Source organism: Chiloscyllium punctatum, chromosome 11, assembly GCF_047496795.1.
Source record: "Chiloscyllium punctatum isolate Juve2018m chromosome 11, sChiPun1.3, whole genome shotgun sequence".
NCBI classification, from domain to species: Eukaryota; Metazoa; Chordata; class Chondrichthyes; order Orectolobiformes; family Hemiscylliidae; genus Chiloscyllium; species Chiloscyllium punctatum.
Window position 1 is genome coordinate 92,676,559 of NC_092749.1, and position 19,647 is coordinate 92,696,205.

General features: G+C 36.1%; 1 protein-coding gene across 2 annotated transcripts in view; it reads left to right on the forward strand.

Annotated features, from left to right (window-relative positions):
* LOC140483199 (son of sevenless homolog 1) overlaps positions 1-18,874 on the forward strand; it is a 285,798-nt gene extending 266,924 nt beyond the window's left edge. Inside the window, exons 18-23 of one of the 2 annotated variants that reach the window (XM_072581258.1) lie at positions 5,184-5,356; positions 6,679-6,795; positions 8,758-9,037; positions 11,444-11,488; positions 12,218-12,339; positions 13,838-18,874. In XM_072581258.1, the coding sequence (XP_072437359.1) occupies positions 5,184-5,356; positions 6,679-6,795; positions 8,758-9,037; positions 11,444-11,488; positions 12,218-12,339; positions 13,838-14,332 (1,232 nt within the window). In that variant the 3' untranslated portion in view covers positions 14,333-18,874. The remainder of the gene's footprint in view (positions 1-5,183; positions 5,357-6,678; positions 6,796-8,757; positions 9,038-11,443; positions 11,489-12,217; positions 12,340-13,837) is intronic. The other variant, XM_072581259.1, reaches the window with a different exon arrangement.
* Positions 18,875-19,647: the final 773 nt, after the last annotated feature.

Below are 19,647 nucleotides of genomic sequence, written 5' to 3' on the forward strand. Positions count from 1 at the left end.
TGGAAGACAGAGGGTGGTGGTGAATGGTTGCTTTTCAGACTGGAGGCCTATGACCAGTGGAGTGCCACAATGATTGGTGCTGGGTCCACTGCTATTCGTCATTTATATAAATTATTTGAATGTGAACATAGGAAGTACAGTTAGTAAGTTTGCAGCTGACACCAAAATTGGAGGTGTTGTGGACAGCAAAAACAGTGCAATGGGATCTTGATCAGGTGAGCCAATGGGCCGAGGAGTGGAAGATGGAGTTTAATTTTGATAAATGTGAGATGCTGCATTTTGAAAAGGCAACTCAGGCCAGGGCTTGTACACTTAATGGTAAGGTCTTGGTTGCTGAACAATGATACCTTGGAGTGCAGGTTCATAGCTCCTTGTAAGAAGGATCGCAGGTAGATGGGATAGTGAAGAAGGTGTTTGGTATGCTTTCCTTTATTGATCAGAGCATTCAGTATAGGAGTTGGGAGGTCATTTTGCAACTGTATAGGACATTGCTTGGGCCACTTTTGGAATGTTGTGTGCAGTTCTGGTCTCCCTCCTATAGGAAGGATGTTGTGAAACCTGAACACGTTCAGAAAAGATGTACAGGGATGTTGCCAGGGTTGGAGGGTTTGTGCTGTACGGAGAGGCTGAAGAGAGTAGAGCTGTTTTTCCCTGGACCATCAGATGCTGAGGGGTGACCTTACAGAAGTTTATAAAATCATGAGAAGCATGTATAGGGTAAATATACAAGGTCATTTCCCTGGGGTGGTGGAGTCCAGAACTAGAGGGCATAGGTTTAGGGGCAGCAGGAAAATATTTAAAAGGGGACCTAAGGGGCAACATTTTCACGTTGGTGGTGCATGTATGCAGTGAGCTGCCAGGGGAAGTGTTAGAGGCTCGTATAATTATGACATTTAAAAGGCACCTGCATGGGTGCATGAATATGAAGAGTTTATAGGGATATGGGCCAAGCGTCGGCAATGGGACTAGATTAGTTTAGGATATCTGGTCGGCATGGACGAATTGGACGGAAGAGTCTGTTTCCGTGCCGTACACCTTTATGACTGACTTTAATTGCAGTTTTGCAATTCACTGGGACCTTTTACAAAATCCAATGAACTTGGATGATTTTACAAGAGCTATCAGGAAGGGACTTCAGATGATTGATAGTTTAATGAAAATAGGTTAAGGGAGCTCGAGTTCAGTCTCATCAGCACAATGAGCTTGGAGAGATCATGGGCAGAAAATGGGGTAGAACCTTGAGACAGTGTAAGTTCAGGAATAGTGTTGAGTGCTTGGGTCACATGCTCTCCCTTCTCCTGAGGCAAGAGTGGCCATGACAGAGGGAAATCACTAATAGGCCCTGGGCCCACCGGATTCATGCTATCAATTGGCCAAATGCAGCGGGACTCAAAGCACTCTAACTTCAGAAAACACTTAAGTTGCAAGTACTCGAGTGATAGATAAATCTCCCTGAAAACGACCTGGAAAATTGAATTACATTAGAACTCCAAATCTCGAAGGAGTAACTCTTACAACAATGGTTGGTTTTCTCCTGCATTTGCAAACTCTTTGGGGTGGAGCAAGGTTGCCAAGCTGGCGGTGGAGGAAGCAAAGTTGATGTGACTAGAGTCATCAAATCTGTGGAGGGGAAATGAGAGATTACCACTCAGCCCATCACTGGATGAGAAGTGAGAGTAGGATGGAGTAATTAGAGTTGCTGTTCATCATGCCATATGCCCTGAGGATCCCTCTAGGGGATTCCAAGAGAAGCACAGAGGCAGCTGAAGGCTTATCTAACTGAGTCAAACCTGGGACAGTAGCACAAGAATAAAAAGGTGGACTGAGTGTTGGGTTAAACATTCAGCAGGTCATTGTACTTGAGAGGGATGAACTGAAGAGTTTAGTCTAGATTGTTTAAAGGGAAGTCTTTATTTTTTGAAAACGTTGAAACAGATTGGATCCAAAGAGGGCAACCAAAATGAGCGTGTGCATGGATTCGTTATTTGGGTTGGTTATGTAAAAATAGAATCTGTTTTTAAAAAGAAAAGAACATGGCTCCGGTTTTCTCCCACAGTCCAAAAATGTGCAGATTAGGTGAATTGGCCATGCTAAATTGCCTGTAGTGTTAGGTGAAGGGGTAAATGCAGGGGAATGGGTCTGGGTGGGTTGCGCTTCGATGGGTCGGTGTGGACTTGCTGGGCCGAAGGGCCTGCTTCCACACTGTATCTAATCTAATCTAACCTTTAAAAAAAAAGGATACAGGATCATAGGGAGGAGTTTGGCTTAGTGTAACAATGGAAAAGATATGGAGTCAGCTTTGTTTGGAGACAGGTCTAAGCAAGTAGAGTGTAGAAGCTTTGAAAATTGGGAATTGGAGGGAACAATGTGCCTAAAGTGCAAAGAGCTAGTTTCAGGGTCAGAAAATTGGTGGCAAAGCTGGTGGATGTTACACATGTACCTTGACCCAGTGAATTTCTGATCAGGAATTGAACTGAAGCTGAAGAATTTGGAAAATGTAATAACTGGTTGAATCCTGCAGAGGTCTAATCAGTGTTCCACTGTTCACACCACCTGCTGACTGAATGGATGCTAAGTGTTATGTGAAATATGCTTATAACACCAAACTGCATATTGCAGTGTTTAATTTGAGAGACATTGAAAGCTTGCAATGGATATGGAACAATCTAAATTCATGGACTAGGGAAAGATGTATTAAATTAGTTACAAATGTGTAGTAATACAATGTAAAAACATGAAACACACTAAGTCAAGTATGAAGTCCCAAAACTGGAGGAAATATTCAAATTGTGGGATTGACCATTTATGGAAAGTATTCAATTAATTATGAAGCATTTTTGTAAATGGGATGTGATTGTAAACCTTTCATGCTCATTACTTCAGCCTTGTATTGATCATTAGCTACGTCATATTCCGCTTACTTTGTATTTGGTATTCATGTGTTCAAATGGATACGGAGTTTTAGAGCCTTTAGAAATAATTTGGTTATGGATCTTGGTAATTATTCAGTTCAGCCATGGGGAACAAAAACAAAAGTGGGAATAGGATCATAGCATCCCTGCAGTGTTGAAACAGGCCCTTCGGCCCAAGAGGTCCACACCACCCTTCGAGAGTAACCCACCTACACCCGTTTCCCTAACCTATTATCCTATATTTACCCCTAATTAATGCATTTAACCTACACATCCCTGAACGCTGTGGACAATTTACCATGGCCAATCCACCTAACCTGCACATCTTTGGATTGTGGGAGGAAACTGGAGCACCTGGAGGAAACCCATGCAGACATGAGAATGTGCAAACTGCTCACAGTCGCCCGAGGATGGAATTGAACCCAGGTCTCTGACGCTGTGCGATAGCAGTGCTAACCACTGAGCCACCAATGCTGCACACAATAGTTAGGATGTTGTCTTACCACTGCCCTGTACAGTTGCAACAAGACATCTCTGCACGTTCACTTGAATCTTATTGCTAAGAAGGCTATTTGCCTCCTTCACCATTTGTTGCTCCTGCATTCTCACCATCAGCAACTTGTATACAATGTCCTTCCTTTTCTGACTCTATCACCATTCAAGTAATATCTGCCTGCCTGCTTTTGTTACCAAAGTGGATACCCACACAATTATTCACATTAAACTGCACCTGTCAACATTTGCCCACTTAATTTTTGCAACTCACATTGATGCTTCTTTGCATTCTCCTCACAACATACCCCTCCCACCCAATTTTGTATCATATAGGATATACTCAGAAGTGGCATCCTTAGTTGGGGGAGAAAACGTTCAGATGTTGTGTCAATTATTTTTCATTTAGACTCCTCTTTATTTGTTCCTGGTGAGGAACAGGACTGAAGTCCTGGTGATGTGTTCAGAAAGAATTTCTTCTGATGATTATAACTGGATGTGGAAGTAAAATTTGCAGTATATTCCGTCAGAAGTTTAAATATTTGAGGAATTCATGGTGCATCCTAAAAGTGCATAATTTAAGGCAGGTTCAAACCTATTGGGCCTTATTTAATACTTTGATTTCTAATGAAACTTAACCCATATGTTCAGTTAAAGATTTTGTTTAATGGTATATGGGAATGAAGGCCATGTAATTGTAATCAAACTTTTACTAATTCTTGCTTGCAGAATCCATAAGCTGAGCACTTCAATTGTAATGTATAATTTGCAAAGCATTGTCATTATTGTGATTCAATAAGTTTCCTCTTTAACATCAAATTTTATGATTAGAAAATATTTCTATTAATATTTCCTGCTGTATTTGATTTTTCAAATCCAGTCATTTCTATAAAATATTTCTATAAAACGTTTTATATTTAATTGGAACAATAATGAGGGTAGGATGTCAACTAACAGATAATACCCATGATGATGGAATAGGGGAAACTCCCTGTATCTTATGCATTAACAAAATATTGATCATTTGAAAATTGAATTATTTATACATTTTCTCATGTTACATGCATTTCATTTGATCTGAATATTGAATTTTATGTTAAAAGGAAAACCAGTAAATATGAAATAAATTTAAACTGATTTAAAAGTGTGATATTTGGCAATATCTTGATGGTACAAGATACAGGAAAAATTGCTTGAGGAATGGTGACAGTGCAGAATAGGGTTGGAGGCATAGTTTTGCAAGACTGTTAAATTTGCAGTATCAATTGTACTATTGTGTGCAAGTGCCAGGTGGAGACACTGTTTTCCTGGAGGGTACAAGTGAAAATCATATTCAGTACTTGTAACTCATTCAGTTTAAGAGAGCTTTGGAAAGCACATTATGGTGATGTAATGATGCAGAGAAACCAAGGAGAAAAATATCTTTTACAAAGAGGTCTGTATCGTCAGGGAAAAATCTTTTAAAAAAGCTTTTTAAAAACATGGTTTTGTTCGTTGACAGCAGGAAAGATCACATGAAAATAAGGTATCCACACTTCTCGCAAGGGCAGATTGGGGGAGTAGTTTCAGTTTAAAGCTGATGTATAATATTGGGGTTTCAGGTTGTCAGTATAGAACATATTTGCCCACAAATGCACCTTGAGGAAAATGAGGAAATTGCGAATGTTGGCTTTGTGGACAATTGAGAATTTTATGTAGTTTGCAAATATTGTTTGAATCTTAAAATGATCAGTCAGCCTGAAATTAATGCATTAATTTTGTATTTAAATAAACTAATAGGAATATATTTGACGAACATTCTGAAGACTGAGGAAGGTAACCCTGATTTCTTGAAAAGACATGGTAAAGAGTTGATAAATTTCAGTAAGAGAAGAAAAGTGGCAGAAATAACAGGAGAGATCCAGCAATATCAAAACCAGCCATATTGCTTACGAGTAGAACAAGACATTAAGGTGAGTACCACAATTGGAAGAACGATGGCAAGAGAGGAAAATGCACAGGTGTATTGCTGTACATCAAAAGTTTCAGAAATTATTCATTCTGATTAATGTTTGAGTTTTTTTTTAAAATCTACATTCTTTTATATGTTAAACCATTGTAACATGTTCCCTATAAAAACACCCCCAGCATAAAAGGTGGGACAGTCTGGACCATGTAAGCTGCACTTGTTTTTTTGAGGTGTTAACTGGTAACTCAGCAGTAGGTTCATTAAGTGCAGAGAAATGAATTCTTAGAAATGCTGTTTCTTTTTGCACCTTCCAAAATAATATTTTGTTCACCATTTTGCAGAGCTTCACTTAATAGTTCAGCCAAATATTCAACTTACTGAGGCACAAAGAAATTTGTTGTGATTATGAAATGTGTAGCTTGCAACTATCCAGAAAACATTGTGACTTGCAATTATTGTGTAAAATTTGGGATGATTTGATCTTTGACCCTAAGATTGGATACTCCAGACATAGCAGCCAGGAAAAATTGGTGAATCTTTTCAGGCTAAGGAGCCTGTACTTGCCTGTTGGATATTTCACTTTATAAACAAAAGACTGCATAATTCCAACTATTAACCAGTCTTGCAGTTGTTTTCATCACATTCCAGCACTTAAAATGCCTGCCTTGCACCAAAATAAAATACTTTTAATATCTTCCCATACATAAATTTTACATCAGTGATTTTGTTTCACTGCAAAAAAGGAAGAAATTATAGCTTTCTGAAATTCTGTGTAGGTGAGATTACTGTGTTTCAGTCATTCATAAATTCCAAAGTCAGATATTTAAGAGTAATTTTTGTTAAAAGTATTAAAAGTGGTACCGTGGTTAGCACTGCTGCCTCACAGTGCCAGACACCCGGGATCAATTCCCACCTCAGGCAACTGTCTGTGTGGAGTTTGCACGTTCTCCCCGTGTCTGTGTGGGTTTCCTCTGGGTGCTCCGGTTTCCTCCCAAGTTTAAAAAAAGGTTAGGTGAATTGGCCATGCTAAATTGCCCGTAGTGTTAGGTAAAGGGGTAAATGTAGGGGAATGGGTCTGGGTGGGTTGCGCTTCGGCGGATCAGTGTGGACTTGTTGGGCCAAAGGGCCTGTTTCCACACTCAGTAATTTAAAAAAAAACTGAAGAGGATCTGTTCTGTTTTCCCTTGGAATTCTCCTTCTCTGTCCCCAACACTTCACGACCCAATCATCTCCTTTATCTGAATGACACATGCTATAAGCTGCTTTTAGCATTTCTATGGCACAAATTTCTGTTTTACCAATGAATGTTTCTGTTTAATTTTACAGAAGTTTTTTGAAAATTTAAATCCAATGGGAAATACTTTGGAGAAAGAATTTACAGATTACTTGTTCAATAAATCTTTGGAAATAGAACCTCGTAATGCCAGATCTTTACCTAGATTTGTAAGTATTTATATTAATCATTTATTATTAGTAAGTAACTTTTTCCTCTTACACTTATGTTGGACAGCTTATTGGCTATTTTCCATATAGGAGTAAACTACCAAGACAGTGTCCATTTCAGGCTTAGCCATTGTCACACTACTCAATTGATCCACACATTATTTGCGAATTGCCAGCTTTGCAAGTTATTTTCTTACTAAACAGGAGGAAATGTCATAAGCTTTTAGTTTTAAAGTTTGAGTTGTTTTTTTTGTTGCTGTTTTGATGATTTATCCACTTTAGATTTGTTCTTGAATTCACTGGATTCCATGTTCGCAGATCTATATATCTGCGCAAAGTACACACAGTTTTTCCTGTATACTGTTTAGATCTGTAACACCTGCTAAAAGTGCAAAGTTCTATCCAAGTGCAACATTCACATTAAGGTGGTTCTGTAGGAAAGGAGTTGTTTCACTTGATTTTACATGTAATGAAGATTTAGGTTTGTCTAAGTCCAAAAACATCAGCACTGATTCTGGTACATACTGCCTTGTTGCAACTTCACAGGTTACACTTATACAATGACTTTCATCTGAAGCTGTAAACTCAGCAGAACAAAAATTCTTAATACCATCTGACAGTGGAGCAGAAAGCATTATGGCATCAGGGGTATCATCATTTTGCAACCTCTTTAAGAATATTTTCAACAGATACTTGTATAGCTTATGCCAAGCACAGGTAGCATTGACGTGAGAAAGCTTTAACTTTGGTAAGCAACATTTAGTGTCACTGCTACTCTGGTATATGCTAAGTTGTCCCTGATTGTCTGTCCTACTAAATTGACTCTAATAAAATAGTTTCATCTCTACAGCTGTGTTGAGAGGTTTCCTCTGAAATGGTTGATCGGGTACCTTCTCAAAGTACCAGGCTATGAGCAGAGAATGCTAATGCTTCCAGTCTAAAAGTCAAAATAATTGATTATTACTCATTCTCCTTAGGGAAGAAATACAATAAGTGGGTGAGAAAATCAACAAAGATTGAACTACTTTCAGACAAGTACAAAACTTCACCTGCAGTGGAAATGTGCTATTTTGATTCAAGATACTGGTAGTTTTAAGTTTTGCTATCAGGATGGCAGTTAGTTGAAGATGAAATTAAATTGTAAGTTCTGTTGGTTTACCTAAGTTTCTCTTTATGGCTTGAGGTAGTATTTCAATTTATTTGAAATATTTAAGATTTTACTTGGAAAAGCTTAAAAAGCAGATCTAAGTGAATAATGTAAATACAACCATAAATAAAAAAAACTCCCCTGGCTCAGCGTTAGATTAGTTATCATCCATGAGGGGTATGATCAGTTGCTGTGAAGAGTTCTGCTGACCCAGCCTCCTTCATTTACTGATTTTTGCTTTTTTAAATTGAGCTGAATGCTAAGCTTGCCTAAAGAATTTGAAAATGTTAGCTGGTTCAAGTTCACATAAAACATTAATATGAAGCCAAACTTAAATTCTTTTCATTTTAGTAATTGATGTGGCTATGTAATAGTCTGTGAGATTTAATTCAGTTTCTGTAAGTACACTTTTACATGAGTCATGATCATTGAGAGAAATCGTTCGTATGATGTGAACCTTTTCCATGTATTTGCATCTTTTACAATTTTGTTTTCGAGTAAACTCTAAAGTATAGATTGCAAAGTACTTCTCATGATGCAGTGTTGAATGATTTTATTGCACAGATCTATTTTTCAAAATGTTATATATGTGTTTAAATGTTCCTTTCATAGCTAATAAAACCTTATTATAATGGACTTGGAATGCATATTAACTTCTTGATATGTTAATACCTGAGTTTACAATATTTCAACATTACTCAGAATTTGCCTTATATATTTACCATTTAGGGATGATCTTTGATTATATCATTGTTATTCACTGGGAATGTGACTTAAATTACTTCTAATTGACCTTTCATATTGAATCTTTATAGGCAAAGAAATATAATTACCCACTGAAATCTCCTGGTGTCCGACCATCTAACCCAAGACATCCAGTGTCAGGCACATTGCGTGGGCATCCTACACCACTACAGCAGGAACCACGAAAAATCAGTTACAGCCGCATTACAGAGAATGAGACCGAAAGTATAGCATCAGCACCAAATTCCCCACGTACCCCTCTGACGCCACCACCTGCTTCTGCTGCATCCAGCTCGACAGATGTCTGTAGTGTGTTTGGGGATTCTGATCCAGCTAGTCCATTCTATTCAAGTATGTCAGTTAATTTCAATAACTGCTTGGTAACAAAATTAATGTTTTGGAAGTGGTTTCTATTTGTCAAGTAAATGCAAATTTGACTGTTTTATGTTACGTTGAAGTCTGTATGTTTGATTTGCATATTTATAGTTTAATCTTACTATAAAACTGAAATCGAGAGTAAAATTTGAGACCACATTTAAGATGCATTTATCTGGAAAAATTAACAGCATTTTAAGAGATTTAAAGTATCCAAAAGATTTATTTTACATGACAGAAGCAGAGGAAATGTTTTAAAGTGTTGGAAATTGATTTCTCACTTGATATGTTGGTAATTCAATAAGGAAGAAAGTGTTACATGACTTGATGTGGGATGAAGTTTGGCAGGTATGCACACAGCAGTTAGAGACCATTGGGAAAATGTCATCAAAATCTAAATAACCAAAGTAGAAATTACTTTGAAAACTCAACCATTTGGTCGCATCTTTGGAGAGAAAGCAGAGTTAAAGTTACAGGTCCAGTGACCTTTCTTCAGAACCTTCTTATGATTTAAAGACAGGTCACTGGACCTGAAACGTTAATACTACTTTCTCTGCACAGATGCTGCCAGACCTGCTGAGTTTTCTTAGCTTTTGGTTGATTTCCAGCATCTGCAGTTCTTTGTTTTTTTTAATCAACATGTAATCGCCATCAGTATAAAAACAGGAAGGCTAAGCAAAATCAAAATATGATCCAGATAATTTTACTGGAAAGTAGCAAATTTTAGTAATAAAGAGACTTTGCATTAATTGTATATGAATTATATGTAGATGATGGGCATTAATTGGGATTTCACAGCTAAATATACAAAGATCTACATGTTGAAACTCTTGTAGGGTTGAGCTAGGATGCATATGCTTGTAATGTTTTGTTTACAAATGCATGCAAGATTCAGTAAAGATTGACATCAGCATTCTGGAGTAGAATATATGGCTAAATTGAATGGAAACAAGATATAGACAGTAGACCTGTATACATCGACACAAACGAGCAAGAGTACTAATCAAGCTATTTAAGTGAATGAAAAAATGAAGTATTGTAATTTAGCAAGTTTAAAAAAAAGAGATGTATTGAAGACTCATTTTTACTAGGATTCATTTAAAACCTGTCCAAGCTGATTGTGAGACTTTTTTTTTGGAAGACCAGTTTTATGACATATGATCAAGGAGAAATCATGGGTTTTCACATCCAAGTAATATTTCATTTATTTTTGCTATTAAATCGCACCTTTGGGACGTGCCAAAGATATACCAATATTGTGCAATATCAGAGCATCTTTCTTGCAATCCACAGGGCAATTGCTATTTTCATTTCAAATGCCATTAAAGTTGTCTTACTGCAGACTTGCCTCAAAAGAGCTAAACATAAAATGGCATGAACAAATATATCCATCTAGCATCCACTGCTATGATGACAAATATCATTGGGTACTCAATTTCAATTAAGATGAACTTGTCAAGTATAAAGTCCTTTTGTTTTTGAGAAGTGGGCAAGTCAACCAGATATAAATTCTTGGTTGTACATCATCTAACTGTTTGAAGTAAATTAACTTAGCTTCTTTTTCTACTCCTCCCTGAGATACATGCTGTGAAATGCAAGCACCTGCTTCTCAGACTTGTGCCTGGAAGAGAGAAGTACTTTCTGAGATGGTTGCTTATACTTTAGGGTGATGATACTCAAATTTTCTTCAGCAGATTATTGCTTGGAAATAATCAGAAAACATGCTTCACCTTGGAACTCCTGTCATTTCTTGGCTAAAACTTTAAGAAAGTCAACACAAGTAGTTATTTCATTTGTCAATAAATGTTTTCATTCTTTTGAAAAGTGGCATGTACCTACATATTGTAGGAGCAACAGACATCATGACTACTAATGAAATAAAAGCTTAATTTACTGGAACATAACTTTAATGAACATTGTGTAGTTTTGAATTTGACTTGTCAAATACTTTATGCCATTTCTTCCATGTTTCTATGTTAATACAGGTGGCTGGGAGAAACCTTGTGGGTTTTATTTTGTAAATTAGTTAGTTATGTAGTAGCCTAATCAAAAGGAAAGGCAATTGGTATGCCCATCAATTGTCAAATCCATTTAACATATTGGTGATTATAGATCACTTTATTTGTGTTTGTCTGTTTGTTATTGATTTGATTTTGAATTATTGTTATTGTTCCCAAGGAATTTTTGCATTACCTTCATTTTTCAGTCCGAAAATGTACCCGGATTAAAAATCAAATATCTCCAAATTGTTGGTGTACTATCAGTGGCAAATTTAAATAGCTAACAACATCAAGAAGCTTATAGCTAACATATGCAAATTGTAAAAATGGATAAATCTGCTGGGCTTGTGCCATCCTTAGTTTTTTCTATTTTCTTCCACAGGCAGTGATACCATATTTGCCCCAGTTACACTGGCCCATGGTGCAAGTTAGTATTGGGCTTTAATGTTGCATATTTAATACGCAGCATGGCTTTTTGAAGCTGACCATGCACTGTTTTTTATGCTAAAAAGCAGCTTTGTTTTAACATGGATGACAGCATGCATGCTAGAACATCGAAAATGTTCGCTTTCCTTCATGCTGATAATTCCATTTGCATCTGGATTTTCTGAAGTTTTTATATTCAAACAGTTTAAAATGAATAGCATTACAATCAAATGTTATTCAGGCAATTTACATTTGGTAAACATTTTTGTAAAGTTGGATTTTTAATTTCCTATCTAATTTTAAGCAATAATGCCTTATTGTATGTAACTTGCAAGTTATACGTTTTAGCATTTAGGTTTCAGGTTATAATAACTCTAATATTTTCATGAGAACACACCAGAGGAGGTCCTTAAATTGCTGTGCCCCAGAACTCAAAGCTTCTACTAATGCTTTTAAAACTTTTTTGAGATTTCAGTCAATACTGTAAGTTAACCTTCAACTTGCATGTTTATTATTGCTTTTCCTTTTCCAGTTTTCTACAAAATTCTAGGTTGCCCTAGTTTAATGCATGCACTAGAATATGAATGCAGCGCTATTCACTTGATGGTAAATATTCAAGGCAGCTTTGGAACTTGCTAATAAACTTAATTTGCAACTTAATCTTTAGTATCATATGAATAGTTTTTAATGCATTCTATTGTTAGCAAAACTAAAGAATCCTTTCTCACAGGGCCAGCATCAATTTCTTCAATAACGAGCTACAGTAGAAGTGTTGATGAAGCTCATATCCCTCCTCCTGTTCCACCACGTAGGCGACCTGAATCTGCCCCAACAGAATCTTCTCCGTCCAAGGTAAGCCAACTAAAATGTAACGACAATATAATTTATCCCATAATGTGACGTGTTGCTTAGTATGTCTAATGCGGAAAAATCAGCTTTCGTTGGCCATTTGAAATCACCAATAAAATAACAGGAGTCTAATGATTTTACTATAAAGTAGCATCTTCTGAACCTGTCATTCAGTTTGAGTTCTACCACATTGACCCCTTGACTCCAGACATTGATCCAAAGATGTGCTACAATATTGAGGCATCTTTTGACTGAGTATGGCACCAACCAAAATTTAGATTGATTTCAAGGGTCAGGAGCAGTCCAAATGAAAGTGTTTTAGTGACTGTAATTGTACCCATTAGACAAAACAAAGATGGTGTGGTTATCCGCAAAATACCTTGGTATTGTTTCAGAGATCTACTGGATTTATGACCATATGTTGTTGCTTTATTAGCCACATGGTCAGGATTGGCTAGAGATTCCAATTTTGCCCTCTATTCACCACTCAGAATAATGAAACAACTACAGAAACATTTTGACAACATCCAAGCTTAGACTGTCAAATGCCAATACTATTTGTACCATAGGTCTCTTCTATTGCCATCTCAAGAGATAACTCAGTTACCTTCCCTTGACTAATTTGACTCAATTCTCAATATTTTGTGTTCAACAATTGACATAAAAATTTGACTAGACCAGCTTTGTCAATACTGTGCTTAAAAAAGGATGGTGAATACCAGCTCACCTGATCTTGAATAGTTCCTGTAAAATTTGCAATACGTAAAATACGTTTCAGTGTCCTAAATTGGTTTTCCACAGATTACTGAGGTCAAAGCTCATATTAGTCTCTGAAATAGTCACTGTGTCTCAAGTAATTTGCAGTACGTCAGACAATTTCATATGTGAAAATACATAAATGCTAATCTTTTATGAAATAAAACTGTTCATTATTAAATGATCAGATTACATAGTGGTTATTGCAATAGTATCCACAACTTTTTTTTAATATCAAAGCTTATGAAACTCTGCTCGCTGGATGCTGCCTGAACTGCTGTGCTCTTCCAGCACCACTAATCCAGTATTTGATTTTCAGCATCTGCAGTCATTGTTTTTACCTTTACAGTATTAAATGAGGGACCCACCTCCATTTGTCTGAGTGACTTTAAAATTTGCTGATTCCCAGTTCGCTGAGTATTCCTTTTTGTTTACAAAAAAGAGTTGCTCTTGGATCCAGATATTGATTTCTGGTGGAAACACCCTCCTGTCAAATTAGGTCTTCAGCTGTTACTCTTCAATAAGGGTTCAACATATGGGTTCCATGTTGGAAGATGTGATGTTTGCTGGGTTGCAGTCATTGAAAAAGGGAAAGCTAGGGTTACAGAACATTTCAGTAACTTGCCTATTGTAATTGCCTTCCTCGCTCTTAACATTACTATATATATGTTATTGAAACTCAAGCATCTCCGTCAAGCTATTTGGTTGGTACATAGTTTTAACAGAGCTGTTCTTTCTGTTTCAGATCAAGTCAAAACATTTGGACAGTCCACCTGCCATTCCACCCCGTCAACCCACAGGCAAGGTTTACTCACCTCGGTATCCATTGTCAGAGAGGTCATCTATATCAGAACCTCCTGATAGTCCTCCCAGCTTGCCACCCCGTGAGCCTGTACGAACACCAGATGTATTTCCAGGCTCACCTCTACCCCTGCAACCTCCACCAATGGGTAGAAAAGCTGAGCATCCGAACACTTTTTTCCCCAATTCCCCTGTGCCTTTTACTCCACCACCTCCTCAGACACCTTCTCCTCTTGGAACTCGCAGGCATTTGCCATCACCTCCTTTACCACAAGATGTTGATATTGGTACTACTGCTGGACCACCCATCCCACCAAGACAGAGCTCTACATCTCAAATAATTCCAAAACTTCCACCAAAAACCTACAAAAGGGAGCATACGCATCCATCGTTCCATCGAGATGGACTACCACTTCTGGAAAATGCCCACTCCTCTTAGCTCTGAAATATGTTCTTTAAACACTACAGGTTCCTGGACACTGCTAAGGTTGCAGCATTGGCAGTGCTGTAAGAACTTTAAAATGTTTTATGCCTGGCTTGGTAAGTCTTTATTGCTTCTGGTATGAACCAGTGTTTCCATCAATTTGGATTTATATGATGGGAAACAAAAATTGAAAATGCAGTTGTCAGTTTGCTGTACCCATGATAAACTTACGTTGATGATAAAAGTTGGAACACCTGATATTAACCAGCTGAAAAGAAGAGCATTAGCAGAAAAAGTGGTTTTGCACCTCCATCTTAAAAACAGGATTGATATTTCACATGATCATGCCTTGTTTAAATACTTTTAAATGTATCAAAAAGGGGACTCCTGGAAATGCATTTTTGGTACCTAGACTAATGAGCAAATATTTGTTCTGCAAAGTAATTGTAAACTTTTTGTTTGTTGAAATTTGGGTACCTGCTACACCAAAGAGGCAAATTCTTTGTGGAGACTGATTCAAGAACCAGTCCTACGAGAGATCCTTCAATGAGAATGTAGCACCCATCTTCATTAGACAATGGAGAAAACATTCATCTGATTTATTACCATTTAAAACAAAGTGAATTTAACCCGGATGTAACAATGTGTGGAAACTAGTGACATCTGTATTTACATCTCTGATGAGCTCTTGATCTCACAACATTCTCTTAATTGTGCATTTCCTGACTTTTAAAGCCTAGTGATAACCCATGTCATAACATCATTGCAATGTCAGAAATCCCTTGCAGACTATATTAGAAAGCTGTTTTTTGTTTAAGAGCATACGATGAAATGGCTTAATCTGGAAGTGGAGATTTGGGTTTATTTCAAAGTGATCCATTAACCTTTGTTTTATTTCACTGATACTTATAAAGCTGAAGTATTTATTCAAATGACCCCACATTCCTGTATTCCATGTGCCCAAACATCATACCAGTCTAAGATGTTACAGGATATTGAGGAAAAAAATTTGAGCCATAACTGAATAGTGTGTGTTAATTCCCAGTACATATTATTTGCTAATTGATTCATGTGTTGAGCACTGAACAAATTAGATTCAAATTTATAGAGACCACAGTATTGAATTAAGTCATGATGCTGAATGCAAATGGACCTGTTGAGTGCTTTCTGCAGTGTCTTATTTAAGAGAAAGAAAGCAATCTTGAATTCACAAATAACTCTTGAAATTAGATGATAATTGACTCTTAAGGCAGATTGACATAGATTGCAGAGTATATAACACTAGTGCAGTATTACAGCAGGATGCATGAGAGTATTGGGATGCAACATGTGCTTAACAGACCATTAAATTGCTTACCAGTTAGCATTGGAATGCATGGATGACAATGTACAGGTCAGACTAAACAGTGCAAGCTAGCTATTTTTGTTAATAATAGATTGCTTGTTCCAAGCCCCATTCAAAAATGCAGTTTTTAGCATCAAAAATAAGATTTACAAATAGCTTTTGGGCTCCATATATGAATCCTGCTGTTACCCTAAAAAGATATCACTTTTTAATCGGCCTGTCTATATTGTATTATGACCTTTTCCAAACATGCCACTTCATAATTTAGTCAAAATGATCCATTCTTAATGTTGGCATTTGAATTTGATTCACACCTTCTTGTTACAACTGTGCATTACTTCTCTGCAATAGCTTTAGTCTTTAATTCACATTATCTCAGAGTGTCACTAGTTCCTGTTTTTAATTTTTCCAAAAGTGTTAAAACCATCATGATCATGAGTCAGGAAATAGGGGTGCAGGCCTTTATACAGAACTAAATATGAATAATGATCGATATAGTACATAATTTGATTGCAAGCCTTTGGCACATTGAAATAAGGGCATACTCCTGAACTCTGGTTCAGAATGTACTGATGTTATGATTTGAATTATCCACAAATTTTCATTCCAGTAGCTTACATTTGTGATTTGAACAAATACACTTATGCATGCTAATTTTAAAATAAATCACTTTATTGCCACTAGAATAAATAAATTCAACAAGCACTATTAAATCTACTGTATCTAATTAGACTTCGTGTTGGTAATTTATCATACTTTATTCAAAACACTTCATCTATGGGACAACCGAACAATATTAAAATGCTATCATTTCAGCAAGCCATTTTAAGCACTTTTACATATCAGTGGCTATACTGTTTCAGTTAATCTATTGATAGGGCTGCCAAATATAAACTGTTATGGGTATTTTTACAATATTTAGTTTGGGGGAAAAGGCTTAATTGGCATTAATTTTTTTTATATAAGCAAGTAGATTTCAGCTTCAGGTGCTTTCATTGATCTTGTAAATTTGGAAAATGCAGAAGGGAGCATGGAGGGTTGGGGTAAAGTACAAAATGACTGGTAACGGATTTACGCAATTATAATCAGCAAGTTAAATAAGTCTTAAAACTGCTTGATTTTTGTTGGCATGATATTTAAAAAGTGCTGTATCATAGAAGTATCATATTTAAGCCCATTAACTCAGTAGTTTTGGACACTATCTAGGAAGTTTTTTTTTTGTTCATAAATGGCAGTGTCATTGAGAAACCTTTGTATGTTGTCATTGAGTCAAAATTTGTCAACTCTTTGCCAATTGTTACTTTTCTCTTGATCCTATCAAGTGTTTGTTAGATCTTTTAAGCCTGGCAACACTTAAACGACATGTAAGTTATAAGCATGCTGTTTAAGTTGAATAATGATGCCACTATGAAAGGCAGTGAGTGCACAGAAGACTGAATTTGGAAGACTTCACTGAAAAACATACGGGCAATGAAAATTAGCAGACCAGTCAGATTAACTTTCAGGGTTACATACCAGTTGGAAAATACCATTACAAGTGTGCATTTCTGTTTGTACTGTAAATGTCAATTAGATATGGTTCAGCAAATGAAAGAAAGCACTTGAAAAATATATTCCCTATTTATGCAAGCTTGGCTGTCTATGGCTGGAATCCATAGTTGTCATATTGCAGCTGACTAATGAGGCAGTATTGCTGTATATCTAACAGACTTCAAATTAAGTCTATGAGAACTACTTTCAGTACATGTCAGCATGGTAAATATTGGTTAGTTGAAACTTCAGATTTGATACAGTTTCAGCAGACCTGTTCAGAAGTAATAGATGTTCTCTCTGTACTGCTGACTTTATTTTCTGCCAAATTTTATATTTCTAGGTATTGATCACATAATGCAGGAAAGAGAAAACAAAGTGTAATTTATTATTTTTAAAAAATAAGTCCAACTATGTGCCTCCTTAAAAGTGCATTGACTTTCAGAGTATAATTTGTAAAGGAATATAAACAGATTTAGACCATTCAGTTCTGCAAACCTTTTCCACCATTCAGCCAGATAATGGATGATTTGTACCTCACCTTCATTTACTCATTATTTTTTCATGTCCCTCTTGAGGAATATCTGACCGAATTAGGCTTCTTCCCTAGAGAAGAAATTGCAGCAAATCACAGCAACAAAGCTGGTGGTCTTTAATGCAAAGCAAATGAAGATTCACTCTGATCTGGTTGGGAACCTCCTACATTATAAATGAAGTCATTTAATTGTAGTTGAATGTGTCGTAATGCGCCCTGTACTGTTTGTGCCAGACGCATGCCAGTTTTAGTAGCTGCCAAATGTGCCTTTTTATTATGTCTCAACCTTCTTTTCTGACTTCTTGAACTTTTTTTAAAATCCTCTTTGTTTTAGGAAAAGGGAGGTGGGGCAAGTTATATTTCTGGTTATATGCACCAGAAAACAAACCTTTTCTGCTATAAATATAAAATGTACATATCAGTGGTTAAATTTTGTGTGTGTGTGTATATGTGTGTGTGTGTATATTATATATATCACATACATATATATATATATATATATATATATATAAATGCATCAGTTTGAATGGCATAGTTATTTGCAGCTATGATTATATGTAGTCATTAGATAGAAGTTGACCAGATTTGAGAACAAATGGTAGTCTGTCTTGGCACATCTAAAACGATTTGTATACTTTAACCATGTCTGTAGAATTTTGTATTCTATGTTAGGAGTAACAGTATTCATTTTGCAATTCAGTATCATAATTGTGGTTTCCCCTGCATTGATTACACTGAAAAGTTATATTCAGAAAGAATGGGAACAAGTAAATATTGGCAAAGCAACACTTGACTTACAAAATAGGACCCAGATGAAATGTACACAATAATGAAATAAAATTGATTTTGCCTTACTTTTGTTCCAAGTGTATTAGACTGACATGTTTAATGTAACTCACCAGGATATTTTGTTTCTTTCCTGCAACAATTATTTTTAACAATATTCTAAGTTGTTTTTCAACTGGTATGTAAATCCTAGAATGCTTCGCAATGGGAATTTTTGCATTTGCCTAATTTTTTTGTGTGTAATTGGTTTTTATTTTTAAATGGTTATGTTAAATTTCCAGGTGTCAGATGTTCTGTTTTTCCTTTTTAATTTATATTTTAAAAAAATGAAAACTGTGTATTAAATATGTTTGAAACCTTAGTGTTTCATTTAGTGTTTTCATTTTTAATCATGGGTATCTGTTTTTGCAGAGGTTTAATTCAGGAGTGAAAATCAGTGTTTCTCATTTATACGCTAAGATTTAGAACAATAGATGGGTTATGTCTTCAAGGAGTAGTAATTTGAGTCATTGTTTAGACAAGTTCAATAATTAATGAAGGATTTTTTGGTTTCTGAACCAGAATAAACGTGCGTCCAATTAATGAACTTGCCCTTTTCTCTCACAAGATTAGATCTAGACAGTAAACGCCATGGTTCATTTTAGTTGTATAGTTTAATTTTATATTGGTTCAATTTCTTATAGTTCAGGTTTCTATATACTATTATCGATGCTGTTTTGTCTTAATTTAGTCTTTAATATATAGATCATGTTCTGACTCTGAACAAGAATTTCCATTACGTTGTGTTTTTTTTATGGCAATTTGCTAGGAATTAGCTAAACCGAGACAGTTTGATAAATATTAATGGAATTCATATACACCCCAGCTCATTTGGTTTAAAGCCGCATTTGAGGCAACAAACAACTAGGTATAGAACAGTTGGTCTTGCTGACTGCTTATCCATCAGAGTAATGGATTTCATCAATAAGCTGCACAAAGGTACCACTCCTTTAAAAAAAACAAGGAACATCTTAATACAAATTTATTTCTAAAGCTGGATCATGCCAAACTTTGGCAATATATAAATTAACATGATCATTATTTGTTTTCTGGCTGGAGATGGAAGAAAGAGAACACAAAATTTTGATCACTGAT